The sequence below is a fragment of the Phyllobates terribilis genome, unplaced genomic scaffold (assembly GCF_046119375.1).
Source record: "Phyllobates terribilis strain yellow unplaced genomic scaffold, ASM4611937v1 Scaffold_9__5_contigs__length_417890890, whole genome shotgun sequence".
NCBI lineage: Eukaryota > Metazoa > Chordata > Amphibia > Anura > Dendrobatidae > Phyllobates > Phyllobates terribilis.
Window position 1 is genome coordinate 48,832,022 of NW_027362769.1, and position 14,548 is coordinate 48,846,569.

Consider the following 14,548-nt stretch of genomic DNA (forward strand, 5'->3'; position numbering starts at 1 on the left):
AACTCTGTGAAAACCAAAATTTGTGTCAGTCTCAAAACTTTTGACAACGACTGCAATATCTATATTTAGGTTGTACATGAAATCAGAACAACCTGAGTGAAACATAGCAGATTAGATAGAAAATTGTGCAATTATGTACAATAATCTTTTGAGTATACAAACCGTACACACATAGGTAACAAAGAATTGTGTGCTTAACCCTTTAACTACCTGTAAACGTTTCATTTTTGAGTTTTCATTTTTTTTTACAGAAACTTGTCCTAGAATGTTAAAGGGACAGATGTCAGTGATCAAAGTGAAGTAGGAAGCATCCACCCCTCTCTTCATGTGTAAGAAGACGTGCTTACATTGGATATTCTGCTCTGATACTAGAGATACCAGGAGTGCTGAGGTAAGAAAATACTGCTCACACTGCTGTCCACCCTGTGTTTATGATCTAATACTGGGGATACCAGGGGTGCTGAGGTAAGAAGAGGCTGCTCACACTGCTGTGCACGCTGTGTTTATGATTTAATACTGGGGATACCAGGGGTGCTCAGGTAAGAAGAGGCTGCTCACACTGCTGTCCACCCTGTCTATATGATCTAATACTGAAGATATCAGGGGTGCTTAGGTAAGAAGAGGCTGCTCACACTGCTTTCCACCCTGTCTATATGATCTAATACTGAAGATATCAGGGGTGCTTAGGTAAGAAGAGGCTGCTCACACTGCTGTCCACACTGTCTTTATCATCAAATAATGAAGACACAAGGGGTGCTGAGGTAAGAAGAGACCACTCATACTGCTGTCCACACTTCTGGTGGACAGAAGTGTGAGCAGCCTCTTCTTACCTCAGCACCCCTGGTATCCCCAGTATTAGATCATAAACACAGGGTGGATAACAGTGTGAGCAGCCTCTTCTTACCTTGGAAATTTTGGAATGTCCAGTATTAGATCAGATAGACACCAGGGGTGCTGAGGTAAGAAGAGGATGCTCATACTGCTATACCACAATGTATGATCTCCTACTGGAGATACCAGGAGTGCAAAGGTAAGAAGAGGCTGCTCGCTCTGTTGTCCGCCTTATCTTTCTGATCTAATACTGAAGATACCAGGTGTGCTGAGGTACAAAGAAGCTGCTCGCTCTGCTGTCCACCTTACCTTTCTGATCTAATACTGAAGATACCAGGGCTGTTGAGGCAAGAAGAGGCCGCACACTGGTTTCCAAGTTGTCTTTCTAATCTAATACTGAAGATACCAGGAGTGCTGTAGTAAGAAAAGGATGCTCACACTGTTGTCCAACCTGTCTATCTGATCTAGTACTGGAGATACCAGGAGTTATGAGGTAAGAAGAGACTGCTCATATTGCTGTCCACTGTGTCTTTATCATCAAATAATGAAGACACCAGGGGTGCTCAGGTTAAAAGAGGCCGCTCACACGGCTTTCCCACAATGTCTGATCTGCTACAGGAGATACAAGGAGTGCTGAAGTAAAAAGAGACTGCTCACACTGCTGTCCACCTTGTCTTTCTGATCTAATACTGAAGATACCAGTGGTGCTGAGGTAAGAGGAGGCTGTTCTCATTGCCCACCCTGTTTATCTGATTAACAATACATGGTATGGGTATCTCTAGGTCACTAAAGTGAAGCTTCCTACTGCAAATATTCTGGGACAAGTTTACATAAGTGTAACAGGATGTGGCCATTTTAATTCTGAAGCAATTACTTGCACAGAGAACAAAGAAATAATAACTAGCCTACAAGTAAATGTTTGGGATTTAAGCAACATGTATTGGAGATCGTATGCAGCAATTCCAATGAAAAAAAACAAAAACACGTGCTCCAGCATTCCCATTGAATCTCCTAATTTCTTATTGTTACATGTTTAAAATTTTCCTGTGACTGCACAAAAGTTAGAAAAAAAAATCGTGACAAAACTATTCTGATTTGCTTGAAAAAAATATATTTAGGAATTCATTTATAATTAAATTTCCCTTACTTTAAAGCCCCCCGATTTAAGATGAGCCAAATTTTTAAACAAGCTTGTGCCTTCTAATAAAATTGTCATGTCTTTGGGCGGTGAGCAACAATGAGAAATCCACAGCTGTTAGGAGCTGAAGAAAATGTATGCCAATTTCTTTCATAAAGTGCAGCAAATCTCTTGGGCCATGACTGATCATACTCCTCCCACTTTTTATAAAAGTGCAGCTGCAATCCCATGCTGTCCTGTGTGGACCTTCTCTTTTGCTTCCTCCCCTGCCCAGGAGATGTGGTATGATCAGACCATGTTCCTGCACGGCGAGACCACAGCCATTACACAGTACACAGCAGGGGCACATTTATAAGATTATCTCAGCACAGGAACATTTTTTTTTAACACATCCAATTGTGGAAATTATTATTCCAAGATCTATTGATTAAAATGTACTTTGTGGGGAAATCCCTTTAACCCTTTCACGACATATGACGTACATGTACATCTTATGTTGTGTTTCTGTCTTACATGCGGGCTCGCACGCCAAGCCTGCATCTTTCCTGGCAAATGATGGATGATTAAAACAGCCATCATGTGCATTTAACAGCCACAAGAAAAGATGAGCTCCACCCAAGGCTGTTAACCTGTTAAATTCCATTGTCAATCTCTGACAGCAGCATTTAACACACGCTGGCAAGTGGAGGTGCATCGTTCCACGCACCCATCGGCGTGCCCGTGACGTGATCGCGGGACGCTGATGGGTTGTCATGACAGTTGAGGGTCTGCTGATGACCCCCCCAATGCCTGTCATTACGATCCACCTGTGAAAGATCGTTATTTTCTCTATACATAGCATAACATCTGCGTGACAGCGTGGCAAATCAGGGATGTTCATGGGCGGAGCCGATTTTTTTGAGCGAACAAGTTGGAACCCCGAACACGAATTTGAAATGCCGAACAAATTCATTCAACACTATTAATGACCTCTGATATACTTCTTTATGGCAGTCATTATTGGATCTTATTGTTTTTACAGGGCTATAGAATAAAAAATGCATCCATAAGTCAGGCTTGCTGGTTAGAGGAGAAGATAAATTTTACTGTTTAGGGGTCTGTTTACATGTATCAACCAGAGGCACGTTATGACTGCTGATCGGTAAACTTTTACTGATCAGCAGTTGGTTAATAATCTGTTAACAAATGCAGATCAAAGTAAACCATGCCCACTGAGCGATCTATACTAGATTGCTCAGTGCGTACAAGCTGATATTGTTCCTGGCAGTGCGAGTCCTGTTTACACAGGACGATGTGCCACCGAAAAAGATAGGAAAAGATCATTGCACACGTGGAACGAGCTTTTTAAACACACCTCAATCACAATTATCTTGCAGTGTAAATACCCTTTAAGCCTTCCTGAACTCTTTAAACACAGCACTTATATGAGCACTGCATATGCAATTGCCCCACTGATGATGTTTTTGCTGGGTAATGTAAAAATGTTTTTTTTTAATAATTAATGATAAATAAAAATAAAACCCACTGATCATACAAATCCCTACACCTAATGCCATGAATTTAACTAGGGTATGCCACATGAAACAGGATGTTCAATGGTGGGGGGAAAAAACTTGGTACTCTCCACAAGGAGAAACGTTCCCCTTTAGACCAGAAATTTAGGATTTAATGTCAAAGCCAGAAAACACTGACTCACATCAAATTATACCTAAACTAAGTGAAGCAATTTTAAACAGAATATTTAAAAATAAATAAAAAATGAGATGGTCTAAGCCAATTTCTCTAAATACCTTCACTCCATGTCCAGTGTCATCCAGAATTGTGTAGTCAATAGGCTTTCGGATGTAACGAACGGGCCTCTCCAAGTTTGCTGGAGCAATAATTTTGTGCGTTCTAGAAGTGTTTTTGTTAGTTGTCAGGATTCCAATCTCTCTTCTTGCAACTTTTTCCTTGTGGATATCCACTGTCTAAAATTGAGAGCAATTAATTCCAACTTTGTAAAAAAGTTATTTTACAATCAAAAGACAAAAACAAATATTATATGGGAAATTCTGAGCTTTGCTTATTTTTAAAGGGGTTTTCCACTACAGGACATCTGCTTAATTTAAGCAGTGTCCTTCAGAAAATAAAAACAATGTATACTCACCTCTCAGGAATGTGGTGCCAGCGATGTCGGAGCTACTGTCCATGGTGGATGAGATTTAGATTTCTCTGATTAGATATATTACAGAGTTTCTTATGTTCAGTTGTACTACTTAATTCATGCAATGTTTGCTGAAATGACAGTGACCATTGAAAAGAAAAGGGACAGGAGCTCTGTATACTTGACGCATATAAAGATGACACAACAATTTTAGCCTCCTGCAGGGAGAATAATACTTAATGGAGCAAGCATTGAGCTCAGGTCGTCCACAAGTCAACCTCTAATCAATCTCAACAGTAGTGGCGGCTACATGGGATTTATTGCGCCATAAGTCATTTGCTGTTGAATGCAGCTTAACTTCAAATAAACTAAAGGCGAGCTTCAAATGAATCACAATCACAGCTGAGGACATGGAAGACGTAGTGAACAGTGATTGGAAGCTTAATAGCTTAATAAAAACTAATGATGGGATAAGCTCCAGATTGTATAGATTGATAGTAGTCATTAAATGAGAAGCGCTACATTTATTATAAATCATCTACACAATAGCAAAATCATAGCTAAAGAGGAATCATTCAGCATGTATATGACTGTAAAAAAATGAAGTCCAAAACAGATCTAAACAGTTTATTCTGCCTGAAAATTGTGAAGATTATTTAGTATTATTTGTATATTCACAGACGTAGACTTGGTGAATGGTTTAAATGACAGTACAAAGATGCCACCAGTGAAATGTCCAATAAAATTCTCAACCGTCTGGATGGGGCCCCCAAACGGGTTGTCCGGCCTTAGGGTACAAGTCTGCAGACTCTCTATGTGACTGCAGACTTGTGAATCCTCACAGCAGGCGCTGTTAGGATTCTCCAGTGCTATCGCCGAAGAAGCGAGTATGTGACCGCAATATGTGATTTGCATACATGTGGTCACATTCCGACTAGAAGTATCCAGCCTCGCTCCACACATGTGTATTAAGAGAGGCAGACATGTCTAGTCTAAATGTGGCCGTAAGTAAGCAAATCGGATATGTGCGATTACATGAATGTCTGCTCCCCACGTTGGAGAATCCTCACAGCGTGCAGAGCGCTGCTATTGCAACTAGTCCAATATAGGCGCCACATATGTTGAAGTGTCTGTACAAGCAACATAAAGCAGTGACGGACTATATCATGCAGCAGACAGACTGGAGCATGGGTTACTTTGAGATCCACCATTTGCAGCAGATGAGGGACATGTGATGCCCACTACTTACGCCCTTCAAAGAGGCTTCAAATATATTAACATGAACAACTGTGGAATCAACTTTTTCATCCCCCTCATATTTATCCTGGAAAAAAACTCACCAAAATGCAAGAGGGAATATAGGAAAAACAACAAATTGTACATGTTCTTCATTGCTCTTTGTACCTCAAGGTCCATGTTACATGCTGCACGATGTGGAGGAGGAGGAGGGGGAAGAGGAGGATAAGGTACAACAACAGGTGGATGTGGAGAAGGACATCAAATTGGCACAAGCATTAGAGCCAACCGGCAGTCAGTGCTGGGTCATGGTTACAGCAGCCGCTCACTATGCAGAGCGATGACTGAAGTCACAACGGCCACACCCTTATGACTGAAAGTCCAAGTCTGCCGGGAGGAATAAAGTTCATTTCCTCTTAGCAGCCGGGCTTTCAGTACAGGCGCCAGGTGACTTCAAAACGCTATTAACCTGAAGATTAACCCCATGTTTTCACATTAAAAGTGTTCTAAGAAAAATGCAAGAAGTAACAGTAGACAAAATAATGATTCTCAAACGCACGTCATTAGCAAATTAACTGGAGTTCTCGCAGTATTATAAAGACACGTTTTCTAGTCCTACTTTGGTCTGGTGAGGTTGGGATGTATATAACAGGAGGCATAACCTGACACCTCACCCTGCAGCACCTAGTTTAGCTGTTTTTTTCCAGAGTGGATGCTGAGATTAGGAAGCAGGGGGAAGGGAAGACGTGGCTCATAAGTGAAGAAAGAAGCAGATTTATCTGATAAGATATATTACAGAGTTCCTTACATTAGTTTGTACAATAAAAGATCTATACAAAACCCACTTGATAAACAGTGAATAACCATAGAATTATTTAAAATATTTATTTAATAGATTTTTTTTTAAAAATACCAATATAAATAAAAATACACAAATTAGAAAACAGACTCAGGGATATATAATAAATACCCAAATTAATTAACTGTGGGGCATAAATCAATAGGAATCAGATAGAAGGCAAATCCAGACTATGTGTTGAAGTGCATAGTGCAATAAATATGAATAGCAGCAGCTAGAAATATAAATAAGTAAATCACAGTGGAGTGCTAAACTAAATACTTAATATGACTAAGTAAACACATAGAAGGGAATAAATACCATATATTATTATTTTAAATAATTCTATGGTTATTCATTGTTTATTGAGTGGGTTTAGTATTTATGATAAATTAATATTCCAATATATATATATATATATATATATATATATATATATATATATATATATATATATATATATATATATATATATATATATATATATATATATATATATATATATATATATATATATATATATATGGTAGATTACTCTTGGTTAGTTGTGTTGCCAATAACTGATCTATGCAAAGTTGATTGAAAGTACAGTTCCCATTTAAAGAGAATCTGTTACCAGTTTTTTGCATTTAATCGGAGGATAGCATAATAATAGGGCAAGAGACCATGATTCCAAAGATGTATCATTTAGTTTACTGGGTGCAATAGTTGGGACACAATTAGGCTATGCTCACATGTCCAGGAGTGATCAGTTAGAATGGATTCAGCAGCAATCGACTGGCAAAAAAGTTGTGGAGACACAACTTTTTAGTCCGTTTTAAAATAACGGATCAACTGGATGTTTTTTTTTTTGTTTTTTTTTAACACTGAAGTCTATGGGGAAAAAAACTGATGGCTTATTAACAGATCCATTTTCCATAGATTTCAATGTTAAAAAAAAATGGATCCAGCAGAAATCAGTAATTTAAAAACGGACTAAAAAGTTGTGTCGGCACAACATTTTTCCAACAGATTGCTGCTGCATCCGTTCTAACTGATCACTTCTGGACATGTAAACATATTCTTAGGCTGTGTGCCCACGATGCGTTTTTTAAGAGTTTTTGCAGCGGCAATTCCGCTACAGAAACGCTTAAAAAACGCTTGGTAGAAGGCCTGCCATGTTCCCCAATATAATTTCCGCTGCGGGTTATCATTGCGGAAAAAAATGCATCACTACCAATTATTTTGCGGAAGTGCTGCGTTTTAGCCGCCATTGACTTGCATTGGAACGCATGGATTATGCATCACTGTATATGTAGATGCGCATTCCATGCGTTTCAATGTGCGGATGGTACCCGGGTCTGGAGGAGAGGAGACTCTCCTCTGGACCCAGGTACCATAGAACCTGTAAAAAAAAAGAATAAAATAAAAAATAAACATTATATTTACCTTCTGATGGCCCCCGGTGTCCTTGTCTTCGCTTGCCGGCAGATCGCGGTGGACTGAAGGACCTGCACTGACGTCATGTGACGGCAGGTCCTTCAGTGTACGGCGAGCTGCCGGCAAGCCAGGACGGAGCGAATAAAGACTCCAGGGGCCATCAGAAGGTAAATATAGATTTATTTTTTTTATTTTTTATCATTCTTTAAGGTCACACTATAGAAATCCATGCCATTTGCATGGATTTATATAGTGTGACCAAGTTGTCAAGCATTTTCCAAGTGATGCTAAAATCGCTTGGAAAGCACTTGTCAACCCGCATGCGGAAATGCATGTGAAGAACGCTTCACATCCGCATGTCCCTGGCAGGAAAAACGCATGTACAATCCGCATGTACAATCCGCATGTACAATCCGCATGCGTTTTTTCTGCCAGGGAGATGCAGAAATGCTCAGGAAAAAATCCGGAGCATTTCTGCATCGTGGGCACATAGCCTTAGAGTTTTTAGATGCAGCATTAAGCAGAGCTCAGATAGCTGCCCCCGCCCCCACCAGTCTCCCTATGTACATAGTCTATTGACAGTGAGCTGCTTATCACAGGAGGGGACGTGGTCGGACCAGGGCTCGTGCACTGCTGTAGTCCAGCGGTGATTATCTCCTAGTGATAAAACCTTCATAGTAAGGAAACAACAGCACACATCCAAGAAAGTGACACATTCTCGAATTCAGTGTCTCAGCTGCTACCTCATGATGTCCTCAGATTACATAGCAATAACCTGCTGACAGATTCCCTTTAATGCATACAACTTTAACTTAACTACTTAAAGGGTTTTCCCATGAACAAAAGTTCATTTTAACCAACAGATCTTGGAATAATAATAAGTTCCACACTTGGATGTGATTAAATAAAATGTTCCTGTGCTGAGATAATCTTATAAATGTGCCCCTGCTGTGTACTGTGTAATGGCTGTGTCTGATAGTGTACGGAACATGGTCTGATTATACTACAGCTCCTGGGCAGGGGAGGAGGCAAGGGTATACAGACATTACAGCAGGAGATTGCAAAAGATTTTTTCTTTGAAGTAAAACACTGTATAAAAACAGGCAGGGAAATGTTTTACTTCAAAGAAAGAATCATCTGTGATCCTGTGCTGTAATGTCTGTATACTCTTTTGCTTCCTCCCCTGCCCAGGAGATGTGGTATGATCAGACCATGTTCCTGAATGGTCAGACACTGCCATTACCACCGAACACAGGGGCACATCTATAAGATTATCTCAGCACAGGGACATTTTATCTAAACACATGCAATTGTGGAAGTTATTATTATTATTATTTATTATTATAGCGCCATTTATTCCATGGCGCTTTACATGTGATAGGGATGTACATAACAAAAGCATTTACATAATCTTAACAAGACGAGTCAGCGACTGGTACAGGAGGAGCGAGGACCCTGCCCGTGAGGGCTCACATTCTAGAAGGGATGGGTGAGGATACAGTAGGTGAGGGTAGAGCTGGTCGTGCAGTGGTGTTTACTGCAGGTTGTAGGCTTGTCGGAAGAGGTGGGTCTTCAGGTTCCTTTTGAAGGTTTCCACGGTCGGCGAGAGTCTGATATATTGGGGTAGAGAGTTCCAGAGTAGGGGGGAAGCACGGGAGAAATCTTGTATACGATTGTGGGAAGAGGAGATAAGAGGGGAGTAGAGAAGGAGATCTTGTGAGGATCGGCGGTTGCGTGCAGGTATGTAGCGGGAGACTAGGTCACAGATGTATGGGGTAGACAGGTTGTGGATGGCTTTGTATGCCATGGTTAGGGTTTTGAACTGAATTCTCTGGGCAATGGGGAGCCAGTGAAGGGATTGACAGAGAGGAGAGGCTGGGGAATAGCGGGGGGACAGGTGAATTAGTCGAGCAGCAGAGTTTAGGATAGATTGGAGAGGCGCAAGAGTGTTTGAAGGGAGGCCACGGAGCAGGAGGTTGCAGTAGTCGAGGCGGGATATGATGAGGGCATGCACTAGTGTTTTTGCAGAGTCTTTGCTGAGGAATGCACGGATCATGGAGATGTTTTTGAGTTGGAGTCGGCAGGAGGTGGAAAGGGCTTGGATATGTGGCTTAAAGGAGAGATCAGAGTCCAGGGTTACTCCAAGGCAGCGAGCTAGTGGGACTGGGGAGAGTGAACAGCCATTGACGTTGATGGATAGGTCGGATGGGGGATGTGAATGAGAGGGTGGAAAGATGATGAACTCTGTTTTATCCATGTTGAGTTTTAGAAATCTGTCAGAGAAGAAGGATGAGATGGCGGACAGACATTGTGGGATTCTGGTTAGTAGGGAGGAGATATCGGGTCCAGAGAGGTAGATCTGTGTGTCGTCAGCATAGAGGTGATACTGAAAACCGTGAGACTCTATGAGCTGTCCCAGGCCAAAGGTGTAGATGGAGAAGAGCAGAGGTCCTAGAACTGAACCTTGGGGGACACCGACAGATAGTGGGCGAGATGAGGAGGTGGTGCGTGAGTGGGAGACGCTGAATGTCCTGTCTGTTAAGTATGAAGAGATCCAAGATAGAGCCAAGTCCGTGATGCCAAGAGAAGTTATTATTATTATTCAAAGATCTATTGATTAAAACCAACTTTTGTTCGTAGGAAAACCCCTTTAATGACCTATTTTGGCCATAATGAAACTGTTTTTTGTTTCATTCCAGCCAAAATTTTCTTTGGATTTTTTCGTTGAAGCAGTTTCATGAGAGCTTGTTTTTTTTTGTAGGAAAAGCTGTATTTGTCCATAGTACCACTTTAGGGCACATATAACTTATTACCTAACTTTTATTTAAGGGGACCTGTCATCAGGATTTCATGCCTAAAACTAATGTCAGGTATGTAAAGGCATTTTCATGCTGATTAAATCCTTACCTTTCTTGTTTGCAAATAGCCTTTTCAGAGGCAAAGAGGACTTGAACTCTAGCGGCACCTTCAGAAGGGGGAATTTGCATATTTAAATTCCCAGAGGAGCATTGCATGGCCTGCAAGTCTCCTTACGATGGCAAGGCATTCTCCACAAGGAGAAGCATTCCCCTGTAAAACTACCTTTATTGTAGAAATCAGTTTTCCCATTTTAAAAAAATCCATAGTTGAAATTGTATGTTAATGAGTTGCACGTGCAGTGGGGTGGAACACTTCCCTTGCAACTCTCCTGCCTCTTTTCCCATTTCCCACCCGCTGCCGTCATTGAAACATGTGTGACCTGTCAGTCAGAGACAGGAGGCAGCCAGGGGAATAGGGAGAGAAGCAGGAGAGCCGTAAGTGCAATGTCCAACCCCACTGCACTTACAACTCATTAGCACACAATTTCATCAAAGGATTTTTCTAAATCATCTAAACAGATTTCTACAAGCAAAGTAAGAATTTCCTAAGCATGAAAGCGACTTTACATACAAGTCATTAGTTTGGGATTAAAAATCCTGATGAGATTCCCTTTATCTCTTTTTGGGCAGAAACAGAAAAAATAGAATTAGACTTACCGGTAATTCGGTTTCTAATAACCCACCACGACAGCACACAGGAGGATGTAACCCCTCCCTAATAGGGACAGGAAATACGAAGAGGTTTAAATAGCCCCTCCCACATCCTCCCTCCAGTGTTATTACAAAGGACCACAAGAGTATAGATGCTTCAAATTAATTTTTATTTCTACTGATCAAGCAGTCGTAGAAACAATAAGCAGGGTGGGAGGGAATTACCCGTGCTGTCGTGGTGGGTTATTAGAAACCGAATTACCGGTAAGTCTAATTCTATTTTCTCTAATAACCCCCCACGACAGCACACAGGAGGTATACCAAAGATATACTAGGGAGGGACAATAGCCTGAAGGACCTTCCTTCCGAAGGCTACATCTCCAACAGACATTAGGTCTAGTCTGTTGTGTTTGGAGAAAGTATGAATTGAGGACCATGTGGCAGCTCTGCAAATCGGTTCGATGGATGCGCTGGCTTTTTCAGCCCAGGAGACAGAGATCGCCCTTGTAGAATGGGCCTTGAGCTTTGCTGGAGGAGGTAGATCCTGGATCTGGTAAGCCTCCGTAATCGCCCTCTTAATCCAATTGGCTATTCTGGATTTTGCTGCTTTCTTCGCTCTGTTTGGACCTTGTGTATGGACAAATAGGTTCTTGTCTTTCCTTCCTTCTTCTGTTTCCTGAAGATAGTGCAGTACTATTCTCCGAACGTCCAGAGTGTGCAATTCCATCTCTTTTTTGTCTTTTGAGTTGTCACAAAAAGATGGAAGGATTATCTCCTGAGATCTGTGGAAATTTGGGACCACCTTAGGTAGAAATGAAGGGTCAAGTTGGAAAATTAGACAATCTTCCAGGATTCTCAGGTAGGGTTCGTTGACCGAAAGGGCCTGTAGGTCACACACTTTTCTGGCTGTAGTTATTGCCACCAGGAAAGCAGTTTTCCAGGTCAGCCTTTCCAGTCTTATGGTTGATAAGGGCTCAAAGGGTGGAAGGGTTAACCCTTTCAGAACAATGTTAAGGTCCCAGGGGGGAACCAGGTCTGTTACTCTAGGGTGGATGCGGGTAGCTGCTGTCATAAATCTTCTCACCCACTGATGTTCCGCTAGTCTTTGATCGAAGTATGAACTTAACACTGCTACCTGGACCTTAAGAGTATTAGGTCTGAGACCTTTGTCCAGACCTTCTTGTAAAAAGTCTAGAATCTGAGCCACATCAGCCCTATGAGGGTCTGGGCGAGTGGGTGCACACCACCTTAAGAAGGTTTTCCAGATCTTATGGTAAATGGTGTTCGTTACAGGTTTCCTGCTCTTCTGGAGAGTTTTGATGACTTTCTCTGAGAGGCCTCTTGTTTTTAATATCAGGAATTCAGAAGCCAGGCAGTTAGGTGTAGTCTCTCGGGATCCGGATGGTGAATCGGTCCCGGGAGAAGGAGATCCTTGATGGAGGGGGAGGATTAGAGGGTTCTCCACACTCACACTGGTTAACGTTCCGAACCAACTTCTTTTTGGCCAGCGAGGGGCCACTAGGATTACTCTGGTCCCTTCGGTCATTATCTTCTCTAAGGTTTTTGAAAGGATAGGTAGTGGGGGAAAAGGCACACACTAGTTTGAACTCCCATTTGTAAGTGAATGCGTCCACGCCCAGGCAAGGGCCATTTGGATCCAGGGAGAAATATTGAGGTACTTTCGCGTTCTGGTGTCCGGCGAAGAGATCTACCTCAGGATAGCCCCATCTCTCGACTAACATCTGGAAGATGTCTGGGTTTAGGCTCCACTCTCCTGGATGAATCTTTGTTATGTTTAAGAAGTCGGCCTGGATATTGACTGAACCTTTGATATGAAGAGCCGACAAGGATAGAAGATGTTCTTCGGCCCAGGAGAATATTCTTGCTGAGATTGCTTTTAAGCTTTCGTATCTTGTGCCCCCTTGATGACGAAGGTGGGCTACCGTGGTGATAATGCCTGAAAATATCTGAATGTGAGATTTCTGGACCAGAGGCTCCGCTGCTATGAGGACTTCCTCTACGGCCTTTAGTTCTCTGAAATTTGATGAGCGTTGACTCACCTCTTTAGTCCATATACCCTGGAATAGCTCTTGGTAGACCATGGCTCCCCATCCCTTTTCGCTGGCATCCACCTTTATGGTTACCAGCGGATTCTGGATCCATGGTACTCCTCTGTTCAGATTTTTTCCGTTCAGCCACCAGAATAGAGAAGTCCTTACTCATGGTGGTATAGGGATTCTCCGTTTTAGAGACTGTGGGGATCCGTCCCAATTCGTAAGGATGTGGGTCTGTAATATTCGGGTATGCGCCTGAGCCCAGGCCACCATCTGAATACAGGATGTAATAGACCCGAGGACCGACATGGCATCTCTTAATGATACTGATCTTCTGCTCCTTAGGACATTGATTTTTGCTTTTATCGTGACCTGTTTTTGTTTGGGCAGGAATGACATCCGGCTGTGTGAATCCAATAGTACTCCTAGAAATGTTTTTGTCATGGAGGGAACCATCTCTGATTTTTTCTGGTTCACTAGCCAGCCCAGAGACGATAGGATCCGAGTGGTTAACTGTAGATGTTCTCGGAGTACTGGTACTGAGGGCCCGATTAATAACAGGTCATCGAGGTATGGTACTATTGAAATGTTCTGACCCCTGATAAAAGCCATGACTTCTGCCATGACTTTTGTAAATATTCGCAGGGCAGATGAAATTCCAAATGGGAGAACATTGAATTGATAGTGGACTATTTGATCCCCCTGAGCCACTGCGAATCTTAGGAACATCCTGTGAAGTGGATGTATGAGGATGTGGTAATATGCATCCTGGAGGTCGATTGTGGCCATGACATGGTCCTGTCCTATCAGGGGGACCGTCGACCTGATGGATTCCATCTTGAATCGTTGGTAGTGGATATACTGATTCAGTAGCCTCAGCTTGATTATAACTCGGTGTAAGCCATTTGGTTTTTTTATTAGGAAGAGTCTGGAATAATGTCCTGTGCCTATCTCTCTTGTAGGAACCAGGGATATCACCCCTGAGGACAATAGGTCTGTAAGACCGGATATCAGGATGGCCTGACTACTCTTGAGAGGAGAGCGGTGTTAACCTTATCCTCTCTGGAGGATAGGAGGAGAAATTTATTTTTACTCCGAACTCAACAACCCTCAGGACCCATGGGTCTGAGCAGATTTCTTTCCACTAAGGGAGAAAATTTGAGATGCGGCCCCCGACTGTCCTGACGTCATGGTCTGTTCTGACGTTGGTTTTGGGAGAGAAAAAGATTTTTGCCTCCTCTACCTTTTGGGTAGCTCTAACGTCCTGTTTTTCCTTTACCCCTATATTGAGGGGTCTGCTCTTGGGAGGGACAAAAAGGCCTCTTCCTCACATTCCTAGGTTCCGGGAGGGCCTTCTTGTCTGAGGCCTTCTCTAGAAGA

At 42.2% G+C, this 14,548-nt stretch overlaps 1 protein-coding gene across 19 annotated transcripts in view; it reads right to left on the reverse strand.

The window, feature by feature from the left end:
- The window catches only part of ABI2 (abl interactor 2), a 149,383-nt gene that overhangs the window by 79,470 nt on the left and 55,365 nt on the right, over positions 1 to 14,548 (reverse strand). For all 19 annotated transcript variants that reach the window (XM_073646415.1, XM_073646410.1, XM_073646428.1 and 16 more), the window contains exon 3: positions 3,760 to 3,936. In XM_073646415.1, the coding sequence (XP_073502516.1) occupies positions 3,760 to 3,936 (177 nt within the window). The remainder of the gene's footprint in view (positions 1 to 3,759; positions 3,937 to 14,548) is intronic.